Here is a 27,126-nt window from a genome sequence, read left to right as displayed (position 1 = left end):
ATAATATCCGTTTTCCGTATTGAATCCTCATTTTAAATATTTCTTTCTCTCATCTCTTTTTGGTGGAGTTCACTAGCTAGATCTATTGTTGAAAAATATTGGCAATTATCTGATTTTGCTAAAATATCGTGTATATTGATGAATGACCATGGTGAATTCGAAGGGCCGATTATGTTGGAGTCAAAGATGTTTTGAATCTGATTAGCAACCTAATGTATAAACGGATATCTGTAAATTTTTGTATAAACCGGTGCTTCGTCAGTCGTTCGTATTTGATGTCGAATTTCACTAATCAATGTCAATGGTTCATTTTCTCGATAAAAATATAACTATATTCGTGACAGGATTTTTTGCTTTTCTTCCTCGTTCGTATGCTCGGATTCGTTCAAATTTTCAACTATAAATGGTTCTGAAAAATCTGGAGTTTCAGAGTTCGTAGTTTTATTTAAAATTGTACTCAAAGCATTACCCTCTTTAGCTGTGCGTTCAAGTTCAAGATTCAAGTCATTTGTTGTTTTATGATAACACAATTGTATTCTAGTAAAAGATGAATGAGGTACCCTGTTTTAAAATCGACCTTAATTTGAAGTTGTTTAATATTATTTAAACCTATGGTGCCGTCGAAAACGTTATGAAATTTAGAAAATAAAAATTTCAAATTTGTTGGGTTTGGCAATCTAAAGATTTTTGATGCTTTTATGTCAGCGCAATATTTATGAGAAAATTGTTGAATTATAGTTGACACTACAAAAGGATCATTACTAATTGCATTCGGCACAATTTACAAGCGATATCGGGGTCTATAAAAGATCTACTTGAGCCTGTGTATATATATATATATATATATATATATATATATATATATATATATATATATATATATATAGTGCTATTTTGATCATGCCTTTGTATTATAATGATTAGCTAGTGCTCGAAGAAACTAGGCGATGTGGGTCCTAATTCTTGGATTTGGATGAACTAGAACAGGTCTTCAATAGACTCTTGATAGATTCCAAAACTCTTGAATTTTCACTGTACTTATGCCGATTATTTATAACTAACCAGATTCAATTGTCTCGGTAAATTGTTATAACGAATATCGGACGTTCAGTACGCAAGACCCAAACAATCTTACTGACTGCGCCAAATATGTAATTGATAAAGGAGACGTCTTTTTTAAAACTTATATTTACCGAATCAAACTACAAATTAACTATTCCGACAATGTTTGTTCCGAACAACAGTATTACAGTTATAACTTCGACTACACTTACAGCAGAAAAAAATGATATTTTATATTATATTAATTTTCATATTCACAGCAAAATATATACAATGACATCATATTCTCTTATATGGTCTTACGGGGTGGAGATGACATAATTTGCGTGATAAGGGTCCTTCCAAAGCTATTTAATATTTTCCCACGGCACAGTGCTGCCATCCCTACTCACATATCCAGTTTAATAATAGTTTTTCTGGAAGGTGAATGGGCAGAGGAGAACCAACGTCATGTCTAGCTTAATCATACGAATTATGAAAAATAGTTTTTTTCGTGAAAAGTTATATAAAATCATATGTACCAAGAGACTGCAACTACAACCAATGAAACAAGAAAGAGACTTTGATAAAGAGGCTGAAACAGCTTTGATAAAATTGAAGAGAAATGTTGAGAAACCTAGCAAATTCGTTCGAAAATCGAATATTAAATTGATTAGGTACTATTATAATGTATGTTCATTGGACAATATCATTATTAGGAAAAAATTCTATTAAAATTTGAAAAACTTTGAACACTTATTCAGCATTCGTTTTAATATAAATGGAAATTGTTGTGAAGTATTATTTTAATCATAGTCAAAGTTATAACTTTATTGTTTGAACATAAAAAAATAATCGTTTTTTACGTATGAGGATCTGCATATCATTCTTTATAAATTCAGCTCGGATGTTATTGCATTTTGAAAATCTAGAAACTTTGATTTTTTTGCGTAAAAATTATTATTATATTGAGTTGCAATTTTTTTTAAATAGATATCATATTATGTAAGTGCAAATTGAGCCTTACATATAGGAATTTTTATAATTTTAATAACTTACATGCTCACGGCCAGCAGAGTGTTGGTGCTAGTTACTTTTTATAATTGTTTCATTCCCTATTTTTATATATTAAGTTTTGTTGTTTACGCAAAAAAATTTCCTGTGAATCTATATTATATTGGTGAATCCAGCGAAGTTTGGTGGCTTACATATTCAAATTCACACTAGAGGTCGATACAAAACAATATTGTGAAGGTGAAATATCGGGGCACTAGAGGGCGCAGCCGCTGGCAATTCGCAGAGGCATCACTAGCATTTCGACCAAAGATTATATACTCGACGCCGTTAGTATCACTACGATTTTTCGCAGACGCAGAAAAACGAGGCGTCAAGTTCACTTATAGGTGCGTGTTCGCTTTAATTGATATTGGATTCACCAGAGTTGGGCAATAAAATACCAAAAGTGCGGAAATATTTAACGTTTGTGACGATTTTTTTTTTCAAATAAAATTTGTGTAAATGAGTGGGTAAATTGTTTTGTGAAAAAAAATCAACATCTAACAAAGCATGTGGCAGTTATTCTGTAACAAACTCTTGGGATTTATGATTTTCTTCAATTATACAGGTAAATAACAGTAATAACACTATTTTATTAAAACCTGACATGAACCAATAGTGTTTAACAGACACGCACCATCCAATGATAAGTTATTTTTATTTGGAAAATTTCAACCTACTGCTGAACAAATTCAATAATTTGCAACTATCCTGAGGATCCTATAATTTCTCCAAAGAAAATATAATTGAATGCAATGTAAATATTGAAACTTTAATGTCTAACTAATATTACTTGAATTGGAGGATAATTTGATTTGTGTGATATTTCCAATTGAAATTAGAAGAGTCTTGAAATATTATCAACTAAATTTGGACAAAGGCTTCTGGAATTATGATTCTCATTTTGATTAAATATTGTCTCTAATCATTTATGACTAATTATTAAGAATTGAAAAGCATAAACTCATAAATGTAATATCCAAGCATGTGATCAAAATACAAACACAATCACAATTGCTATGAAAACCTTTAGAAAAATAAAATTGTGTTATATTCATCTCAATTTATCAAATATTCTCATATTGAATTTGCCATAAGCGAATAACAAAATATATAGTTGAACTGAACTGTGGGATTGATAGAGATTATTTTTTAAAATCAATGTGGAGGACAAACACTAATATTTACAACTAATTTTCTTTTAAAATTTTGTACTTTTTATTATGAGATCATAATGCCATCACAAATTGCAGAAGCACTAATAGAAATACCAAAGCAACAGATATTTAATACTTTGGTTTAAAAAAAAGAGTTGGCGAATCAGTGGATAGGACCCTGTGATCTAGAGAACAAAATTAATTTAAAATATAATAAATGAATGCCGTAAATCACACATACAATTCTTATTTTTTTCAAACAATTATAGATATTTTATGTTGTTTATTCACTTGTAGAATTATCAACAGATAGGGTTTCAGTCTGGTTGGAAATAATTAGATACCGGTACCCTTTATTTACTTATTTTAGAGCGCGTTTATTCCATTAATTTCGAAGAACATAGCTCCAAAAGTATAATACAAAATGTCATAATATATCAGAAATAATACTGTCGAATTTAATAACTTCCTTATGTTGCCAATCATATTTCAAATAGTCTTTTATTTCACGGAACCTTGTAAAGTGTGCGGCCTTAAGAACGTGAAATTTAACTGGTGAATTGAATAACTATATAAATAATATGTAGACATGTCTTTTCATCAAATATTACTTTTGGAATCAAAATGAAACTTTATAACAGGCATATTTTATTTTTCACATTTTGATTCCGCGTGCCTGACATAGGCATAAGGGTATATGTGCTAGCAGTGCTGTCTTACCTATTTACACACCGTTACTATATACGAGGAAAGCGGAAATGCGATGTAGACAACTGCGAAGCTCTCGCACTATATACTCCGCCATTGTTGACATTCAGGCGTCAGTTGGCGTTGTGCTACAGTTACGTAAACGTGACCTCCTTTATTGAAGCTCCCGCCAAGTGTGAATTGTGAAGTGTGATTCGTTTTCTACAGGCCGAAGGCCATAGTGCTGCAGAAATCCAACGGAGAATGAGTCGTGTGTATGGGGATAACTTCATGAGTGATGGTGTTGTGCGTGAATGGCGTCGAAAGTTTAAAGTGCATAATGAAGGGGGCCAAGGTCGCAAATCTGTCGTTTCAGATGCTCTGGTTCAACGAGTTAACAGGTTGGTTAAAGAAAACCGCAGATTCACCATTACTGCTTTGTCTACGGACTTACCATAAGTTTCAAGGTCTGTTTTGTACTCTATTGTTACTGAACGGTTAGGCTACATTGGCTGCAACTTTCTTTGAAGTGGGTATTTACAAGCTTTTCCACAGATAAGACAAATATCTCAATCTCTTCGGTGATTATGTCGAAAAGTAACCGTAATTTTACCAATCTTTTTGGTAATAAAATTATTGCTTTATATGAACTTGTCTTTTATTTATGGCCAATCGGAGGTTAAAAGATAAACTGCCCTCGTCTAGAATCAGTTCCTCCTTAACTTCCAGGAATCTTTGAATAATATAATTAGACGTTAGCTTACAAAGAAACTTTGACACTTGCGCTTACTAAAATCAAAGATAAAACATCAATTAATAAATTGCCTAACATAATTTATGAAATTCTATGTATCAATTGTGGTAAAAAATTCACTGGTCGATTCAAGAGGTCACTCACCAATCAGATAACCACTCTTAAAAGAAAGAGCATATTTTATCTCGACAGATGCTCGGTTGCCTCTCACGTTTTCTTTGAAGGTATTTATATGGATTATGAATGTGCCAAAATTTGGACATCAGGAAGCAGCTACTGCTCTCAGAAAGAACATATATTCCTAAAAATGGCCAATGTATTAATAAAAAAACTGATTCAAATAGAATCAACCTGTGCGTGTGAAGTTATCCACGGATTTCTACTACGAACATTTTTTACTAAATTATAATATAATTTTATTACCAAAAATTGAAAATAAAACGGATAAAAAATTTATAACGCGCGTTTTTGTACATATTTCACAATTCTGAATCGAAGACATAAAAAAAATTATTAATTAACTATTACAAGGTTCACCTAATTAAAAAACAGAAAACCAAAAATTGTGATGAAAGTATTTTTTATAACGTTAAAAAAATCATAAACGTAACGTTTCAGTCCTGACGAGCATCGTTCGTTTTAAAATAGAAGCCCCACTTTTTCAATAGTTGAAGAGAATTAAAAAAGAATTTTGTTGCTTCGATTTTAAAATGAAAGATGCTCGACAGCGCTCAAACGTGAAATTTATGAATTTTTTGAACTTTATAAAAGATGCTTACAACACAATTTTCTGTTAATGGGTTTCTTATTTGAATTTGAAAAAAATTTTAGATATAATTAAATAAATCAATTCACCAACTTACTTTTTTAAAAACAATTTATTTAGCAAACTGAGGATTTAATAATTTAAAGTTACAAATAGTTACACTAATCTAACTAACGTACTAGACGAATATCAAATTAAATGAACTAAGAATTTGAAGTTATAAATGGTTACACCAATCTGACGTATACTAGACGAATATCAGTTTAATGAACAAAATATTAGTTTCACAGGCTTCTTTATATATTAGTTCTTATCTTATACCATAATAATTATAAAATTAGATAAATATATTTATGGTCATAAACCTACTATATCAGCTAGACCCATTGTAGCATCAATTAACACTCTCATTGAACCTCTTACAAAAGAAACTTTTATATTACCACCGAATTATGTATTAGTAGGATTGGATGTAATATCCCTATTTAGTAATATTCACTAAAATATATGCCTCACAGCTCTACAACATAAATGGAATAAGTGAAAATTGCAACCTTAATGAAGAAACTAGAAGAAAAGAAAGAAATTAGAAATGATGATTAGAAATACATATTTCTCTTATAATAATAAAAATACCAACAAATTTTTAGAATACTAATGGGGTGTTCAATATCCCCTGATATCTGTTTCACCCTTCAAATTATTCTTCATTAAAAGATATGTAGATATAATTTTATCCCTTCCATATAATGAAATTAATAATTTACTATTTTACTTCACTAGTTTTGATTCATATATACACATATAGAAATGGAGAATACTGAAAAATGGCGTTTCTTGATACTAAATTCATTAGAAACAAAGGTAACAACCTTTTTATTGAATGGTATAGGAAACCAATAAGTTCTGGAAGATATATCAATTGATCATTCATATCACCCACGTAAAACTAGAATTCATTTTATCAAACAGATGAAAAATAGTGTTCTCAAAATTTCTGATCCAATATTTTATAAAAAGAAAACTCATATCCTCCATATCTCTTGAAACGAATTTTGTATAGCACATCTGATACCGACTTAACATTTAATCATGATTTTCAAACGTTATTTCTAGCATTTCTATTCCAAATATTTATACACTTTTACCATATATAAAATCAGTTACTCCTAAACTTTCTGGAATCTTAGCGTGCAGTCGAACCCTTTATATATTCAATTTATTTTTACTAAAGTAAAAGATAAAACACTAATTAATAAATTGCCTAACATAGTATATGGAATATCTTGTTTAAATTGTGACAAAAAGTACATTGGTCAGTCGAAAAGGTCACTGATCAGTCGAATAACTTCTCAGAAGAGTGATAGCAGATTATATCTTGATAGATGCTCATTAGCGACTCATGTATATCATGAAGGACACAATATGAATTATAAATTTGCCAAAGTTTTGACAAAAACTACAAAAAACGTCTATATTACCCAAAATGATCAATGCATCAATAAGAAAACTGATTTAAATAACTTTATTGTAATTTATGCATATCTTTCAGATTTTGAAAAGACAAATTCTATAAAAATTCAACACTATAAACAAACAACTAACCTCACCTTATCTATAAAGTTCAACTTCATTAGTAACGACGACGATGTAAATTTTATTGTCATTTATATTCGAACCACTAAATATTCAGCTATATTCATAATGACTTAGCCTTTTAAATTTTAATGTTATCCATAAATTATTCAATCAATATTTCAATTAATCAATATTTCTGTCAACGTCACTTTGAATATTGAATTTTGAATCCTATAAATTTAAAATTTTTACAAGAATTTATACAATTTGAGATTACTCTGGTGTTTCATTGCCCCATGTTCCCAATAAGATGTTCATAATATAGCTGGCAAAAACTTTGTTACATTTTAAAAAGAATAATCAATATGTTTATTAAAATATTTGTACAATAGATAAAAACATGTAGATCTTACAAACATAGTATTAGAATCAATGTATTTACCTCGAAATTTCAATAAAACGATATTATACGAGGTAGATTGAGATAATAATTAATTTTGGGTCAAGTGCAATATGGCTCCCAATGTGCAGCTTTAAAGTAAAAGTTAGTTACGCTGAAAAATCAAACAAGTGGTGAACACTGAATTACCTCAATTCCGCGACAGTGAAGACACTCCCATGTTTCTGCGCTCTGGAAGAATCACTTCTGTACTGATAGTGCTGATCAGTATATCCATAATAATGCCAGTCACAGACCCAGCAGTAAACAGGTAAATTAAACAGGTGGTAATGACCCCTGATTTTCTACAATGACCAGTACACAAAAAGTAGATATAGCTCAAAGTCAATCAATTGTAATGGCTGTAAATATAAATTCTAACTACACATCATGCAAATATAGCTTTTGTGGTAATTCAAATGAAGATATAGAAACATCCATTGATGTATTATCAGTATATGAAGAATGTTTTAGTATATCAGTTGAGCATGCACTCAAAAGTCTCAGTATGCTATTACATGATGCTGCAACAACTTGGTGGCAGGGAATCAAGGCATCGATCACTACTTTGAAATCCTTAAGACATGCGTACGGTTACCTTAAACCGCGTTTCATATTTATAAGTAGCCGTTTTTGCATGAACATGGCAATGAAAAAACTAATACCTTTATCAGCAACGCTCGTAGGCTGTTGACACATCTGTTCGGAGACTCGGACATTTTAGAATATGTACAAATAAATATGATTTACGGTTTATTGAATTCATATATTAGACAGAAATAAAGCCAATACATTGAAAGATCGTATTGTAAATTTTCGAACTAGAGAACAATCTCCTATCAAAACAATTACCGTTCCAGTCCAAAGGTTGTTAACATAAAAAGTAAACGGCTCAAACGTAGTCGTCAACATGTTGTCGAGACCTCCTCTCAGTAACTAGTTGAACATTCACAAGTCGACCAATATAGGATTCCTCCTACTGACTCTAGGCAAGAACTGCTAGCTGACCCCGATCTTTAGAAAATCATTGACTTGTTTCAAAAAGTCCGATCAGGACAATATGGATTAAAAACGTTGGTCAGAGCGTCGAACCAGTCCAGTCCAGCCTCAACGCTTTGAAACCCTTTCTATTGACTTATTTGGATCTCTTTCCAAAACATCAGATGTAATGTAATGTAAGTTGATCTTTATTGATGCCGACAACTGCTGGGTGGAAGTATATCCGTTATTACAAGCTACAGCCGTAAACTGTTCACGTTGTTCAGTTAATGATGTTATTCTTCGTTTCGGCATTCCACGACGAGTTATCAGTGACAATGGCACTCAATTTGTAATCGCAGTAATGCAAACATTGTCTCGGTTTTAAACAATCTTATCCCTATATATTGGCTAGCTGCGAATCCCGTCGAACAGAAGAATAGAGATATGAAAACCCAACTAGCCATTTTGACTGATACTTAACATGAAAAGATTGTATTCCCGCAATTAGATTTGCTATGAACTCTGCCCGATCATAGTCTACCAGGTATAGTTCCGCCTACCTCACATTCGATCGTAAGTTGCGTATCCCGAAATATGTACAACGTGAGAAAGAAAATTTTGTGTCGGAGATAACCCTCTATTTAAAGACTCTTAGCAAGACATTGCATACTGCTCGCGAAATGAGTGAAATGCTCAAGAACGAAATATGGCATTCGCTGATAAAACCCGACGCGATTTAAGTATTTAAGTTTCAGATCAATGATAACGTGCTCGTAGACGTTTATGCCTTGAACAAATCCGGGAATGCCATCATTACGAAGTTCGCTCCAAGAAGAGACGGACCTTACGTTGTTACCAAGGATGTCACCTCGACCCCTTACGAAATGGCATCACCACAAAAACTCGACGTGCCTCCAGGAAAATATGTCTCCACCTTGACACCTTTTAGAGAGGCGGATATCACTGACGATCCTGTCCCAATACCACCTCTACGAAAACGAGGGTGTCTCTCTCATATAGAATAACGACCTCGGAGGTAGACCCGACTCCAGACCACTTTGAATCGGAAGTACCCTCCCTTTCCAGCCAGAACGACCAGTTCATTCGGAGTGTTCGTGCTGCCTATAGACCTTTTGCTCTTACTTCCCGAAAGATCCGTGTCCAGCCAGTGCTGGATGGTCTCTCTCACAATCAAGGCCATCAGCTCCCGATGATAGTGAACAATTACGAATGAGAGAGGAGAAAGAGATTATGGACCAAATTATTTTATGGTTGGAGTAGCATTCACTTATACGAGTAGATATATTTAGTTTTGGGTAAAGTGCAATATCATCATTACTCTTACCCCCCAAAACACGCAATATATTATACAGTGTGTCTACTTGTTGGAACCTATATGGAAAACTTTTTTATTAGTGGTTTTATGAAAAAAAGTTATTCTTGATGGTCCAAAAATGAAAATACAAATATCAGATATCAATTTTCTAAAGCAATTCAGAAAAATGTTATAGAGTAAAGTTGTTTTGAATCAAAACTTATATTCGAATATCCAATTACATCCATTTATCATGAAAATTCTTGTCATTTCGTATTAATTATTCTGGCTGGATACAATTCATCTCTCTTACTTGTTAAAAATATGATTATCTTTCTTGTATTTATCACTGTTTTTGAACAAGAACAATTTACATATGTTATAAAGAATATTCATTAAACAGGAACAAACATTACTAAATTTTAGTTCAATGTCCTACGGCTTCGACATATCCACCTTCTCTTCGTAAACATTCAATTGTCCTTTTGTGAAACTCTTGTATCACTTTCCGTATCATATTTGAAGTAATTTTTTGGCATTACTTAGAAATAATCCTTTCCAAATGGTCTACATCATCATATGGTCCTCGCTGATAAACCTTCTGTTTTAAGAAACCCCATGAAAACAAGGCAAGGGGAGTTAAATCAGCAGACCTAGGAGGCTAAAAAATATCTGAATACCTGTGAATCAACCTCCCATTAAACATATTTTCAAGGATTTCTCTTACGTTTAATGTAAGGATTGGAATGGAAGCACCGTCTTGTTGGAACCAAATTGTCATACGACGGAAGGTCGTGCAAAAAATCACTTGATTTTCTAATAATTGTAAGTATTGTGCGACATTTAAGGGATGTGGAACAAAAAAGGTCCAACTAATTTATTTTTGCACACACCACACAATACGTTCGTTTTAAAAGAATATTGGTTCCAAGTTTTTATTACAAAGTTTGAATTGCTGTTAGACCACCAGCGATAATTTTGTGAGACGGTTCCGTTTGAAGAAAATGTTACCTCATCGGAAAATATTATAATTCTTTTTATTGAAAAACGTTCAAAACGAATATCGTAATCCTTTGGTAGTAACGTGTATACAAATTGCAGTTTGTATGCATGATGTTTATTACCTTTCCACTTTATCTCCACTGAAGTAGTTTGGAGTGCAGAGGCTCTTTTTCTTGAATACATTTTTGGGTCTTCTACGACAGAAAGCATCACTTCCAATTCAGTGTCTTCATTCGCAACCCGTTTCCGGCGATTATTCTCAAATTTGTTTTCTATACTTCCATTGGCCTTAAATTTATTTAAAATTTCTGTAACTGTTGAATTCCTAATGTTTCTATGCGGATGTCTATTATTAAAAATATTTGCGGCCTCTCTATGTGTCTCAGAGAAATAAAAAAAATCGAAAAATTCAATGGAAAAGCACAAACGAACGAAAAAAAAATAAGCAATCACTGTCTTCTTTATGAATAGAGAAAATCACAAATGAAATCATTCCTAAATATGTAGCACAAACCTTAAGGTCAGGCCCAAAGAAATACCTGTCCCCAACATTCAATGCAACATCGAAAATAGAATAAAAGATTTAAAAAATGATCAAGCAAATAGTATACGTCATAAAAACTGTAATATTTCACAAAATTTTTAAAACACAATAAAACTCAAAATAATAAGATATTTACTGAAATTTACTACTATAGAACATCTTTCCAGAAAAACAACAAAATATTTTAAACAAAATAATCACATCAAAGTTTTAAGTGTTGACAAAACATACAATACCCATTAATATAATCGAGAGAACGTGATAAAAAATGAGAAACCTTCTTGATGATAAAAAAAACCTACACACTAATGAAATTAGATCCAACAAATCAATACCAAAAATAATAATGAATTAATAGAATGTTCGCCTTCTCTTTTGTGGTCACTGCGATTGACCCATATTCTTCAGTCAACGGTGGAATTTTAGACTCACAAAAGCCTTGGCTGACCGCTTTTATTACAGACCAGGAAGTCCTTGATCGATTTGGGCAATTGACATTTTTTTTCACTATATCATTATATCGTTGCTTGCAAGTATCTATGGTCTGCTTATACAGGTACTTCTCGAGACAACAAAGTTTATACGATTCTAGGCACTAGGATTTGAGTGTCATTTGCGGTAAACAGCATCTTTGTTGTTGATTGTTCTATTGCAGTCTTTATTAAAACATGGATTGTTGTATGCAAACTTCTGTTGGAGGAGTGAGGAATATAGGATTCCTTACCTGCCAAGATTACTTCTCGTTTGCACTCACTGAAGGTGAATTGAAGTGAACATAATTCCTAGGGAATATTGATAGGAAATCCTTTGGGTGCTTCCATTTGGCCGATAAATAGTGCCTAACTTTATGTGGTCTAGGCGGAACCTGAATTTTAATTTCACACGTTGATGTGATTAGTATGTGATCTGATGTTCCGAGTGGTGCATGTTTGGTCGTGTTGTACAGACCTGGGAAACAGGTATAAGAGGCTAGCAAAGTACAATCTCGATCGGAAATACTAGTTGGTTCATTGATAAGTTGTGTCAGCCGTTGGCTGTTGGCAGAATTTTCAGCTTTCAGCCTCTTATCCTCAGTAATGTTGGAAAAACTAGTCAATGAGGTGAACATAAAGCCATCAACGATAACAATGTGCGTTTGGATGGTTCTATTGAAGGTAATCGATTTTATCGGCAATGTTGGAGAATAACTGGATTTTGTTTTTCGTTGAGTCATTGTGTAAAACCACATTACATCAAATTTTGAGGCACAATATTCTCATCCCGCTGGCAAGATATGTTGTCCCTAAAGACGACGGTGGCAAATCCAAAGTTATGCTTGAATCGGGTGTATTAGTCGTATCCAGGGATATACAAGGTGAAGTTTGGATGTTGTTCAGTTCACTTTTTTTTCTGCTAGAGCCAGAATATGAGGTCTTTTCGACTTCAGATTCTGGTGTACAATGTTTATATTTATATTCACAACTCTTATATTGCAGAAGTTTACCTTAAACATTTTTTGCCTGATACATCCTTCAGATCAGCCTCCACCCGGAGATCCTAACGGAAGGCTATTTTAACTCAGGATTATTCTGGACTAGAAGGTGTCATCATGCTATTTTTTCTAAAGACCGGACGTATAAGTACAATGACGAAGCTTGGAAACCTTAGGGCCACTTTACGTGGCCTGGAACTAATACAGTGGTATCTCACCGGGCGATGCGAGTGGGGCGTGTTCACCACCTCAAGTTAATTTGTTAAGTGGAATACATATTTCTGCAAATTTAGTTATGACCTAAGTATGTAATCTCGCGGAACCAAAGGGTAATCTCGTGAATTGGAACGAACTCTTCTCGGTACTGAAGGATGTATACTCTCTAGAATATTTTTATAAAAGAAATTGATGACTCTACCATAATATCTGAATGAATACCATCTAATCGATCTACAATTGAAACAGTTCTTGGTTTTTTTGTCAGTTATGAGTTTCTTATTCGATTACTTATAAAGTCAATGAACATTCTACATGCTCTTTCGTCACTATTGGAATTAGTATTGTAATTGGAAGTTAATGGGTCAATAATTTTGTGACCTAGGAGTTTTTGGACTTGGTTGTCTAAGTCAGAAGTTTGCGAATGAGATAATTCTTGATGTATACTAGGCTATTGTCTTTTACCGAAAGATGTTGCTCATCAAAATTGCTACGCGTTGAAATGTTGATTTTTAAACAAAAAAAAGTTTGAAAACATTCCGCATAGATTCGTTTAAACATATCTTCCGTATTTCAAGACCTCTAAATTTAAAGATTCTATTTTTATCCAATTTACGGCTGAGTATACATGAAACAAATTTAAGTCATCTAGCTCAATGTTTGTTATTTTTGTAACTAATTTTTCATTAGATATATTTAGAATTTTAATATACGCGTTTTACGGTGTTATAATTGTTTGCGCTGATATAATTGTTCTTGCTATAAATAATAATATTTCTCTCTGCAAAACTACTTTATTGCTCATAAAATTTTTAAAATTTTGAATTAATCCATAAACTACATATCTTGGTGGTATCGACATGGTACCATATTGTGGACTAATAAAAATTTGAATGGTTACTGGTTTCCAAGCCTTACTATTTACAAGTAAAAATAATATATTAAGATTGTAGTGGATGATGTTCAATATTGATTGGTTAATTCATGAATGACAATAAATTTTAATAGGCTAGGTTGTTATGAATATAGCTGGATATTTATTGGTTCGAATATATATGACAATAAATTTTATAGGTTAAGTAGTTATAAGTGAAGTTGAAATTTTTAGGTTAGGTGAGGTTAGTTGGTTGTTAATGGCGTTGAATTTGTTCTTTCAAAATATAAAAGATATCCTTCATTTACGCTAAGGTTATTTACATCCATTTTCTTATTGATGGATTGATAATTTTGGGCAATATATGTTGTTTCTAAAAATAGAAGTTTTTTCTAGTTTTTTTTTCAGTTGTTAAAATCGTGGCAGACTCATAATTCATATTGTTCCTTCGTGATAGACATGAGTCACTAAATAATATCTATCAGGATATTATATTCATTCATTCTTGATGAGTGACCTTTACGACTGACCAATGTACTTTTTCAGAATGTTCAGGAATAACTGATTTTATATACGGTAAAGGTGTATAAAAAGATTGATTAAATCATTTTTAGTGTTACGTTGATAATATGGATGATAATTGAATCCAGAACTTATTGGTTTCCTATAACAGTCAATTAAAATTTCATTATCTTCGTTACTTATGAATTTAGTATCAAGGAAACGTAACGATTTTGTAGTATTTTCCTCTTCTAAAGTGTATTGTATATGGGGATCGAAACTATTGAAGTAGAATAGTGAATTATCAATTTCATTATATGGAAGGGATGAAATTATATCATCCACATACTGTTTAATGAAGAATAATTTGAAGGGTGAAACAGATATTACAAAGTCCAGAATATATAATCCTTTACATAATCTACTAATATATGGGATATTTGAGGCCTCATTGGTATTCCAAAAACTTGTTGGTCATTTCTATTATTATAAGAGAAATATGTATTGTTAGAAATGAATGTTATTAATTCTAATAGAGTTTCCATATTAAGTTTGCAATTTTCTCTTATATCGCTCAATTAATGTGGTAGAGCTGTAAGACATATATTCAGTCAAAGTTTCGGTTAACCATTTTGTGAGGGGTTCAATGGGAGTTCAATGAGTGTATTAAGTTCTTTGTATGATGTATTATTGTAGATTATTTCTTTGGATAAATCTAAATATTGTTGTTTTTCCATTACCTTTGTCAGATGGTATGACTATTAAATTTGGATTGTCAAAAAATTTTGGTTTTATGTAATAGATCTCTAGAAACAGAAGATTGTTTGTATTCATGAATGTGGTTAGTTAAAATGTTGGTTATAACGACATTTCTTTCTTGTTCATTCTGTATGGGAGAGGATATGTAATCAATATTGGCTGACACAGCTTCAATTGAAATATCTTTTGTCATTATCGGTTCAATATTGAATTTAGGCCCTAACGATAGAAACTGTGTAACTCTGTATTTGGAATATTTTTGGTCCAATTAAAACTATGTGCAACAAGATCTGCGCGCTGAATTATCTGCTAGGTCTAGCGTCCGCAGGTGTTTGTTGAGGCGAATGTGCTCCGATAGAACTCTTGTAAATATTTGTAGATTGTTATTATTTAGGTTGTTACATTCAGCAGATCTACTCTGGCTCTTCCCAGAAGAGTCTATGCCTGTCTTAGTCTCTGTATGTTGTCCCCATAATTGGTTCTGCTCCTATCTACCTTCTTTTCTAGTGCTTTCTCCATTGTTCTGTAGCTGATACCAAGAAAGTTTCGGGTCCCTTGAAGGGCTTGCTCGCCTCCGCTTTAGCGAGCTTATCAGCTATTTCATTTCCCTTCGCTCTTGTATGTCATGTATTGTGACTTTATTATTCTCAAACGAGTTTGGATTTTATATTATTGCAGTTTAAAGCTCAAATGGCTGCTTGGCTATCGGACAGGATAATAATCTCTTATTTGCGATATTTCCTCTATAGATTGAACTGATCACATTTCTCAATTCCATAAATTTCTGCTTGAAAAATGCTTGGTACACTTCCCAGGCCCAGAAGTGTTTGATTCTGGACCCGTACACCCTTATTCTAGTTCCGTCTGCTGTTTTTGATACACCCGTATATGATTTAATGGTATTTCTGTTCATTTCTTGTAGAGTGCTTTGATCGCACTTGCTGTTACAGTTTACTATTAAGGTAAAGTATTTCTCAAAGTTAAAATTTTTTTCGATGCAAGGTCCTGAGGCATGTTTCAGAATTGGTCATTGTTTAGGAACGGGTTTTTTTATGATTCCATCTCTGAATATTCTAAGTGATGATCCCTTTGTCACGCTTTCCAGTACTATATGGAGAGGTAAGAAATTTAGAATCACTTCTAGTCCAGCTGTTAAGTAAGGTTTTATGGCCCCAGTTGCACATAAGCAAGCCAGTCTTTGTATCTCTGAGAGATTGTTTCTCGTGGTATTCAGACTAGTTCCAGTACCCCAAAACACTGCCACATATGTGATGATTGGTTTCACAATTGCCATGAACATCCACCGTAGGATCTTTGGGTTACAACTCCAATTCCTCTGATCGACATCACCTTCTTGTATAGTTAACTCCTCTTTGAACTATGACACAGAATGTATTGTCAAAGCATCCTTTTGCGTGAATGACTAAGTCGTCTGCATATCCTTGACAGAGTATACCGAGCCCGCATAAGAGTTCGTCTACTACTAAGTTCCACATGAGTATGTCCGCGACTTCCCCTTATGGGCATCCCCTGTTTGTAGTGATTGGAATGGTGTTTTTCCCTACTTTAATTTATGCTGTTTTAGTGGATAGTAGTTGTGCCATTTATCTGGAGATTGTTCTATCTACTCCTCTGGCATCTAATGCTCTTATGACTGCGTCTTGTGGAGTATTGTCAAAGGCGCCTTCTATGTCTAAGAAGGCACATACTACATTTGTTCGTCAGAGTATTCTGAATTCCAGTTGTCAACCGTACCAATACAGTTTCGTAGATTTGCCTGTTTGGTATGCGAATTGACATGGATGGAGACGTTCCACTTAAGAATCTCTGTTCTAATATAATTGTTGACAGCTTTCTCCATAGCTTTGGCTAGAAACAAGGTGAGTTTTCAGCAAAAGCTGTGCTCTGTCCTCCTTATTCTCCGCGAAGCTACCATCCGGTTTCCTCAGTGCCATGGTTGTACGCCATCACAGTCGTTCAAAATTAGTCCCAGCCGAAAAGTGGATGCCCCTGCATTGGATCTAATGTTCCCATCCAGAGATTATCTCATTCACTAGTTCTACCGAAGTTTGCTCGTCCACGCGAGAATAGTCTGAAGAAACGCCCTTGGCAGAGTAGAAATTCTCAGCAGCCACGTAAGTGCCCTTTTTAGATTTTGAGGCGGTGTCTTGGATTCACGCTTCAATACTTTGGTTGTTGCTTTTTCTGGAGCAAGCTCATTGTTCAGGTAGCGCAGATATCATAGGCAACCCGCTCTGCAGATTACACGCCTTAGACTGTCATCTCTACCCCCTGGCTTTCCAGGCTCTGATATGTTTTTCTCTTTTTTCGTAGAAGAAGCGGATCCCTTTTTCCCTTTCTCGTGAGGTATTCTCACTTGAGAGGTTGAGAGTTTCTCTATTTTGGCGGTGTGTGACCCATGTTTTTTCCTTTTCTTTTATTTTTTTGGTTGGTCAAATATAAGAAATATATATGGATGTATAAAAATAAAATTTCCACAATAATTGATCAAGATTTACAGTGGTTTTGAATCGTATTAATATATGTAAAAATTTCAAATTCATAGGTTACAATATTCAAATTGATGTTCATAGAAATATTGAATAATTAATTCTGGTTACTATACGAATTTTTATTAATTTTTAATAGGTTACTTTATGAATGAGGTTGAATTTTTATAGGTTAGATAAGGATTGTAGTGAATGACGTTCAATATTAATTGGTTAATGTAGCTGAATATTTAGTGGTTAGAATTGTGAGAGGTTATCCGACTGATTAGTGACGTTTTCGTCTGACCACTGTACTTTTTGTGACAGTTTGAACAAGGTATTTCATATACTGTATTGTTAGACTGGGTATAGGGGTAATGGAACAGTGCCAAAATGCTGCTTCTCAGATGAAGAAGTCGGTTCGGTACGTTTCTCATTTTTAGCAATTTATAATGAATGTTGGTTGGGGATATAGTACACTGATAAAAATGGGATGATGAAAATTATATGAAAATCATTCTCTTTTCTTAAAGCTACAACATTTCATAATCCAGCCCAATCATTTTTGCTTGCATATGTAAAAAAGAACTTAAATTGTTCCATTCACTATGATTAAATATTATTCATATTTTTATTTTATCGTCCAATGTAAATACAATTTCCAGATCGTCACATATACCGAATTCATTCTACATTTTTAGAGTCTTTTCTTTTTAATTTTTTCCTGTAGAGTGGTCATTAATGTTGAATAGTAATCTCCAGTTATTGTTCTAACCTTATCCAAAAAATCAATCATGATTATGCTATAGCAATCGCAAAAAACTGAATCAAGAACTTTTCCAGCAGATTTTGGGCACGAAACATCTTAGGTCTTGGAGGACCAGAGTGTCGTCATTCCATCGATTGTTGCTTTGTTTCTGGATCGTAGAAACGTACCCAAGTCTCATCCATAGTAACAATTCGATCTACATCGTTTCCAAATCGAGCACAGATCGAACGCGATGCTTCTATCCTTGCACGCTTTTGATCATCATTCAAATATTTGGGGATCCATTTTGCAGCAATTTTTCTCCAAATTGACGTGAATTATATGATGAACGTGGTCGTATGAAATATCCAGTGCTTCAGATATCCGTTTTAGCCCAATTCGACGGTCTGATAAAATCTTAACTCTAATCTGCTTACCTCTTAAACATTTTAAATACTTGATGATGGCTTGATACTCTAATTTTTCGATTTTAACAGTTTCGGTGGACATCTTTTTTCTTTTGATTTATTGGGTAACTCTGGTTTACTTTTTTGACATCAAACTTTATACTGACACCTCTAATAAGTCATTGTTCGTTGCTATGGTAACGCAATATTTTGTTTATGAATGGAACTGGTCTAGGCTAACTAGATATGTACGTTGGCAAGTTAATTAAAAAGTTTGTAGATACCGGGTCTGTCTGTAATGTAAAACACCAGCCGCAGAAACCGATCAGAAATGAAGCTGTGGAAGTCGCTGTGTTAGGGCATGTTGAATTGGATCATACTCAAAGTACTCGTCAACTAGCTGAAGCCTCAAGTGTCTCCCGTTCGTCCATAATCCGAATTTAAAAAGCGTACAAATTTCATCCGTACAAAATCGAACCAGTACAAGAACTAAATGAGGATGATCCTGATAGAAGGCTGCAATTTTGTGAAACAATGAGCCAGCGTTTAATTGAAGATCCGCAATTATTCTTTAACATTTGTTATTCCGACGAATGCACATTTTATTAGAATGGAGCTGTAAATATGCACAATTGCCGTTACTGGGATGATAGTAACCCACATTTATTCCGCGAGGTTCATACCCAATATTCTCAAAAAATAAACGTCTGGTGTGGGATATTCGAAAATCATATCATAGGACCACTTTTTATTCCTGGAAATTTAACTAGTGAAGTATACGTAAACATGCTTGAAGATACAATTGTTTCTTTAATAACACAAATAATTGAATATGACCAAAATCATACTGCTGATCAGCAAGATGGAACACCTCCGCACTATGTGGCTCCTGTAAGACATTTTTCAGATGACCGGTTTCCTAGACGGTGGACCAATTGAATGGCCTACCAGGTCACCGGATTTATCGCCGAATTTTTTCTTTGGGGACACTTAAAAAATAAATGTTTTGCCCCGAAGCCCGAGTCCATAGAAGATCTTCGCCAACGGATTACAGCAGAGTGCAGAAACATAACACCTGATATGCTACAAGATGTTAGAAATATATTTGAACAAAATCTGTATTATTGTATGGAATTAAATGGGTCACATTTTCAACATTTTTTAGTGTAATGTTTTAATAAATCAATTTAATGGCTAGTTTACTTTTTTTTACAAAGCATGTTAAAAATAACAAACATTGGAATGTACTAACGATTGCAGTTGTTTGCACTCGTAATAATTAAAACTTATTTGTATTTATCATTAATACCAAAATTTTCGGCTCAATGTCTTTAAAGCCGTTTTCGCATTGACATTAGTGAAAAACAAGTAGTGTATCATTAGAAATACAATTTTGTGCCCTTTCAAATGATATATCAGCCGACCCCTATTTTCATTTAAAATTTTAGGGTAATTACTCACCCCCGCTAGCGGGTTAAAGGCGTAGATCAAATAATATGTTTAAAATGTGTCCCCCTCAAAAGCAAAATCGACGTGTCCGAGCATTTTTTAATTTAATTACAAAAAGAAGAGAAAAGCTAGGTGCAAACTTTTCGTTGGACCATCCTGTATATATATATATATATATATATATATATATATATATATACATATACATAAATGTTTACATGTAAGTATGTATGTATATATAAACATTTTCTCATTGGGAACGTGGCAATGAATCACCAAAGTGGACTAACTTAAATATATTTTTTGAGCTTTCGAATACTTATATCTTCATCGTCTGGAACTGAAATTATGGTCAAGTACATATGTATGAATTTATAACAATAAAATTTTACTTACAATTAATTAATTTGTGGTGACTTTAACTTGTATACTATAGGAATTTATATTCCTTTTTCATTAGTTAGATTATGAATGATGTTGAATTTTTTATAGATTAGATAAGGATAAATTGTAGTGAATGATGCTCAATATTGATTGGTTAATGAGGTTAGTTGTTTGTTTATTTTATATTTTTAACAGCCAATTGACCATAAGTTCTTAAGATGGTTTGAAAGTAGGTGATATATTTGTATGTCAATTTTAACGAAGTCTTTTTTACCTATATTATGAATGTTTTCTCATTGGGAACGTGACAGTGAACCACCAAAGTAGACTAACTTCAGTATATTTTCCGAGCTTGAGCATTTGTCATACGAGACTAAAATTTTGGTCAAGTACAATATAAGAAATATGTTTAAATGTTAAACAATAATAAAATTTCCACGATATTCTGATCCATAATAACGGATAACGCTATCTGATAGTTGTAAAGTCCCTTCAGTTGGGTTTTCCACGTCAAACGACGTGTGATTTACTCCGTCGACTATGAGGATGACCGATCTTATTCAATCATACATGAATAATCGACTCAAATTAGTTATCATAAATCACTCAATAGATCTGTCAACTGATATATTTCCTTCCCTTCGTTTGCTCTCCATCTCGGACTATAGATAGATCGGTAAATATCACATTTTTATTTGCTTTAAATATCAGTTTAAATGATTGACATCACATAGTATTTTTTGAAAATATATGCATTATTTAATGATTCAATCATTACTAATTGAGTATTTCAAACATTTTCACGTTTTCAATAATTTTATAATTTTTAACCTTATATGAATTATAACATGCATTATTAATATAAAATTCAACTCCTCAATCTTTCTGCCATGACTTCTACGTTATGTGAACACTTAGGAATTCATCCTCAAATTGAACATAAGTCTACTTGAAGAGTATATATTAACAAACATGTTATATACATGATTTGAATTAGAAAAAAATTCTTCTTTTTCCACCTCCAAACTTATATTGTAGTCCCTGATGATGAGAAGAACACTTCCCGAAAGCTTGATTTTTAGTTTAATAAAGAGTACACAAATTCAAAAATTTAAATTTACTGCAAACTGAAATATATTGGATTTTGTATATATATATATATATATATATATATATATATATATATATATATGAAAATTGAAATAAAAAAGTAATAGAAAGGTGTACTTGAGGTCTTATATCATATTTAAATATTTAAATATTAAGAATAACTAAGTTTAATAAATATTCTCTATTCAATATCTGATTCATCAGAAATGAAATAATGACTCTCTAATTCATGGGATTAATTGGGCTCTATCTTATTAACCTCGATTTCAATGATGTCCTGGATTTTCGAAGGAGTTTGATCTCTGATAAAACCTGTTGGGTTTACAGGATTTAACTTCGCACATACATAATCAGTCGCATCAAGTCGCATAGAATTCACAAATATTGTTCTTATATTTCACATAATCAGGGTCCCACCAGACACGACTGCAATGTTTGCTCCTCTATTATTACACGGTATACTTACTTCGGATCTCTCTGTCACTCCTCTCCACATTCGTTAAAATTTAAATCTTTAAAATTTGCAAACCTCTGTTAGGACCGAATTTTTTGCCGACAATCCTATATCAACGTGTTCATATTAAGTGCTTATATACATTTTTTTCTATTATCAAGTGAAAGTAACTGGCATCGACATAACTGTTTAAACCTGGCAACCCAGTAGTTATATTCACGAAATGGTATGCTTTTTCTAGATGCAACTTAAGCGCGAAATATGCGCGAGAGTAAATTTTCCCTTTCTGGATGAAGTCTTAAACAACGATCGCTAGAAATTTTGCTTCTAAAATAGTAGTGAAAGTGGATAGTCATATTTCTCGGGAAACTAACCCCGATTATTCAGTCGACTTATCTCAGAACTTCAGAAAACTCACAATAGGTATCTCAGTGATTAAGTTGTTTTAGATGCACTCTACAAAAAGGTGAAAAATTAAAAATTGATGGCTTATATGGTCGAAATATTTATGAAAATTATTACACAACCAATGAAACAAGTTATAGGAAACCACATGCTCGTAATATGGTTGAGCAATAGTGCTGAAATTTCATTTTTCTACGACCGTGCGTTTTAACCCACTTTCCCGCACGCATTTTAATTCTGAAAGTGTCACTTTCCCGCACTAGTGACATTCTTCAAATGAGAAACAACTATCAAACCACCCGGGTTTGATATCAGTTGCTATGACAAGCCAAGCGTGTAATTGTTACTAAAACGTCAAAGTTGTTCAAAACGTCTTGGAAGTGACCGAATAAGTGCAATCTTCTTCTAAATTAAACCACATTAAACCAAATCCGATACAATAATATTAATTCATCATCAACCGAGGAAGAACTTCCCGAAGCCATTTTGAAGGCTGCAAATGAAGCTAATTTCGAGCTGTTACCTGTCAAATCCAGACTAAGGTATGAGAAGCAATACGACCATTTTGTTACAAGTTGTAAGGAGAAAGGGGCCAAAACTTATAAGGAAGAGGTATTTCTGGCGTATTTTTCAGACCTAAGTAAGCTTTTGAAATCTATTACATTATGGTCCCGCTATTCGATGGTAAAAAGTTTAGTAAAAATAAAACAAAATTTGGATATAGGAAAATTCCATAAGCTAACGTCGTTTCTTAAAAAAAATATTGGTTTTCGAGCAGAGAAAGCACAAGTTTTTACCAAAGAAGATATATCCAGGGTTATGCTAGCTCCCGATGAGGTATACCTGATGATTAAAGTGAGTGCCATTTTTGTACTGGCTGGCGGTCGTCGCAGATCCGAGCTTGTAGATATCACTGTCGACGACATTCAAGATAAAGGCAACCTAATTGTTGTGAAAATTTCTGATTCCAAAAATTATTCGTCAAGATCATTTGTTTTATCTGAAGAAATAAATGATGGAACCTATTTGACCCTGTACAGAAAGTACGCAGATTTACGACCACCTACCACGCCACACCGCCGATTTTTTATTCATTATAAGAATGGAAAATGCTCAGTTCAATGCGTTGGCGTAAACACTTTTGGTAAGATGCCAGCAGAGATTGCCGTATATTTACGCCTACCTAATCCGGAACGTTATACAGGACACAGTTTCAGACGTTCTTCAGCAACGTTCCTAGCAGACTCCAGCGAAGAAATAACCAACCTAAAGCGCCTCGGTGGCTGGAAGCATACTATTGTCGCTGACGGCTATTTGGAGGACTCCTAGAATCAGAAGAAAAAAATATCAAATAAAATTCTCTTTACTACAAATGACTTAAAACAGTTGCCGTCACCGTCATCGTCATCTTTATGCGACCTGCAACCGATGCCATCCTCATCGACGTCATCTACCTTCCAGTTGAAACCAAATAACTCCACTGGACCGGCACTTCTTACTAGTATACAGAATACAACACATTGTGTTTTCAATATTAATATTCATAATAATTAGTAGTTTTTAGTTAAAGTGTTGTATATTATTATATTTTTTGGAATAAAATAATTTTAGAAAAATGGGTTGGTATACATTTTTGTATATACGGTCGTAGAAAAAATAATGTTCCTAACTCATGCGTAAAGTATCTTTCCCGCACTTGACCGCTTGCCCGAACTCCGCTCTACGTGCGGGAAAGTATCACTTTCCGCACTTGTTAGGAAAATAACTATTTATTCAAGTTCATAAGAAAAGATATTAAATTTTGACTTCTAAATTTTGAAATATATATAATAGTTAACATTGATACTTTTTCTAAATTAGTAAAAGATCAGCTCCCGAAAACCATTGAATTGTTTGCTCAAAAGAGAATGAAAATATATTAAACCCATCAACGCAATAAATATTCAGTCAAAAACTGTCAAGTTATACTTATATGTATATATATTTATGTACATGGAAAAGCTTCCAATTTTCAAATCATAATTCATTCGCAGACATGTTTCAAATACTGTGTGAAGTGGGTTAAATATTAATTTATATTCTATTATATGCCAGCTATGTAGACTATAAAAATGACTATAAAAAACGGTAAAGAACAGAGTAACACACAAATATAAAAATATATATTTTCAATTTTATTTCTTACTTCAAAATCAACTTTCTGTAAACTTCATCCGAGTTAGGGTAATAGTTGAAGATGTTCAAATTAAACTGAAGATATTATTATTATTATTCGAAAGAATTATGCACTACTCAACCTAGAGCTGGTATCATTTACCTATTTGGAATACAAAATCTCAAAAGAATTATGCTCAGTATATAATACACATGCACACTGCGGTATTTGTAGGTTTTCCGGTTTTCCATTGCCTGTACGATATTTCCGTTAGATAGTTGCATATTTCCGTTCATTACAAAACTTTTCTCGATGTGTAGTATCTTGCACTGAAACTGTCCAAACTCCATATGTAGTATGCATATCAATGGAGATTAGATTTGTTATATCGAGAAGTCATCCATGTGGGGAAGATGGGAAATGTTGGAACCGCACTTCGTATCATTGATCATGGTGATTAAAGAACTCATTGTAAGACAGTACCACAATGGACTAAAGAAATTACCTTGGTATATCCTCCTAGAAATGAATATTTTGACAGTATTGATGGAGCTTGGACCGATTTGTATATATTGGTTTGTTCGCCATCTTTTTATCGTAGTTGAAAACTGACGATAGCAGACTTGTTGAATCTGCAAGACCTCCATAAACCAGGGATGAGATACATTATCAAATGCTATCTTGTAATTTACAAAAAGAGTGTGTATACTCCAGTGGCCTCTTTTGCAACCTTTATGTTTCTCCGCCAAGATGTTATTTTCCTCGACAGGCATACAAATTTCGTTAGTGATACAGGCTGTATCTTATATATATTGTGGAGGATACTAGAGGTTCTGAACATTAGCCACCGGTCCCTTTCACGTTGATATTTAGGATTACGTCAGTGACTTCAGTGTGCAATTATCAAACTGTATCGGGGCAATATTTAATCGTTTCTCTTCGGCTGTTATCTAGTCGGCCATCATGTCATTTTTGGGGGTTGATCATAATGAAGATCAATACCTTTTCAACTTTGGTTTTGATGGCGTAGGTTAGATGGTATTGTTATCAGGCGTACCTCCAAGTTTCCTGTAAAATACTTTTTGGTTGCTATAACATGGTGCTCTATTGATTATTTTTTGCACTTGATGTATCTCGATAAACGCTTTGAACTTCTGTTGAAGCAGATTAATATACTCACGTAAATGTTGTTGAGGTTAGGTAATTTGAGTGTGAGTATATATTTTCTAAAATATTCGTTTTCTATAGTTTCTAAAGGATTTTGAGGACTCTTATACTCCAGGCGCCGTTTCCATCAGGGTTTTTTGTCAATTTTATTGATACAGATCTTTGTCACGTATATTTGCTGAATGTATAAATGGTTTACTGCTACAGCTCTACCATAAATGAGTGAATGAAGCGTGTTATAGTCGTTGCAGAGGCTTCCTACTAATGGATCTACTCCTGCAATGATATTATTAGAATTTCTGTTGGTCATCAATTTGGTTAATTCTGTTGGACGAACTGGATTTTTGTTCTCAAAACGTATCGACGTTATTTAGTTGGGTGCTGGTGTTAAAATCGAGAATGGTGTATTTTTCGGTGATTACTTTTTCTTCTCCTTCTTCTTCCCCAGTGTGAGTTGCACTATGTGTGTCATTTTCATCTTGCCCTGAAAGATGATCGTTCACTCTGTAAAGATCCAGAAATACTTCTCGTAGTTGCTGTAAGATAGGTGCAGGAAGCAAATTGTTCTACAAAATACTTCTTGAGACATTAAGTGGTTCTGGGTACCTCTCAACAAAATCAGGGTAAATGGCGTGTCGGTAGGTGGTCAGATCGGTCACCATTTTGGTTGCTTTGAGGTAGAAGCACATAATGAATGAATTCAACACAGCGTTTGAACAAATGCGCTTCCTGGGCTTTTGTGGTTGTAGGCACATTACGCTACTTCATCACAAAATGGTTGTTGCATTTTAACCCTTCTGCCAGGTGATAGGGAAAATATGAAAAATGTAAAGGTGCCCAAAGGAGGCTCCATAGAAAGATTGGAGGTATTCTAAGAAGGGATCTCCCTCACGAATAAAAGGTTAATTATTTACATTCGCTGTATAATCAATACTTAGCGTGATCTCCAAACTATCGAATTTTTAATATTTCCTTTTAAAATTGTATTTTTTTTTAATTCTGAGTAACTATCATGACAAAAAACTTTTGTATTAGTGAATAATAACACTTTAAAAAATATCTTGTCAAGGCACATCAGATTAATAAATACTTTTTATATTGTAGTATTTTTGAGCATGTATAAAAATAAAAATTGTTCTATCATGAAAATTAGTATATGATGTTGATTACTTTATAGATTGACCCTGTATGAATATGTGAAAATTTAAATCTACATT

At 33.2% G+C, this 27,126-nt stretch overlaps 1 protein-coding gene across 2 annotated transcripts in view; it reads left to right on the top strand.

Annotated features, from left to right (window-relative positions):
• Positions 1 to 2,348: 2,348 nt before the first annotated feature.
• LOC130902204 (junctional adhesion molecule A-like) overlaps positions 2,349 to 27,126 on the top strand; it is a 104,828-nt gene continuing 80,050 nt past the window's right edge. The window contains exon 1 of one of the 2 annotated variants that reach the window (XM_057814132.1): positions 2,349 to 2,665. In XM_057814132.1, the coding sequence (XP_057670115.1) occupies positions 2,608 to 2,665 (58 nt within the window). In that variant the 5' untranslated portion in view covers positions 2,349 to 2,607. The remainder of the gene's footprint in view (positions 2,666 to 27,126) is intronic. The other variant, XM_057814121.1, reaches the window with a different exon arrangement.

The sequence above is a fragment of the Diorhabda carinulata genome, chromosome 1, assembly GCF_026250575.1.
Source record: "Diorhabda carinulata isolate Delta chromosome 1, icDioCari1.1, whole genome shotgun sequence".
Taxonomy (NCBI): Eukaryota; Metazoa; Arthropoda; class Insecta; order Coleoptera; family Chrysomelidae; genus Diorhabda; species Diorhabda carinulata.
This window is presented reverse-complemented; position numbering and strand designations above follow the sequence as displayed.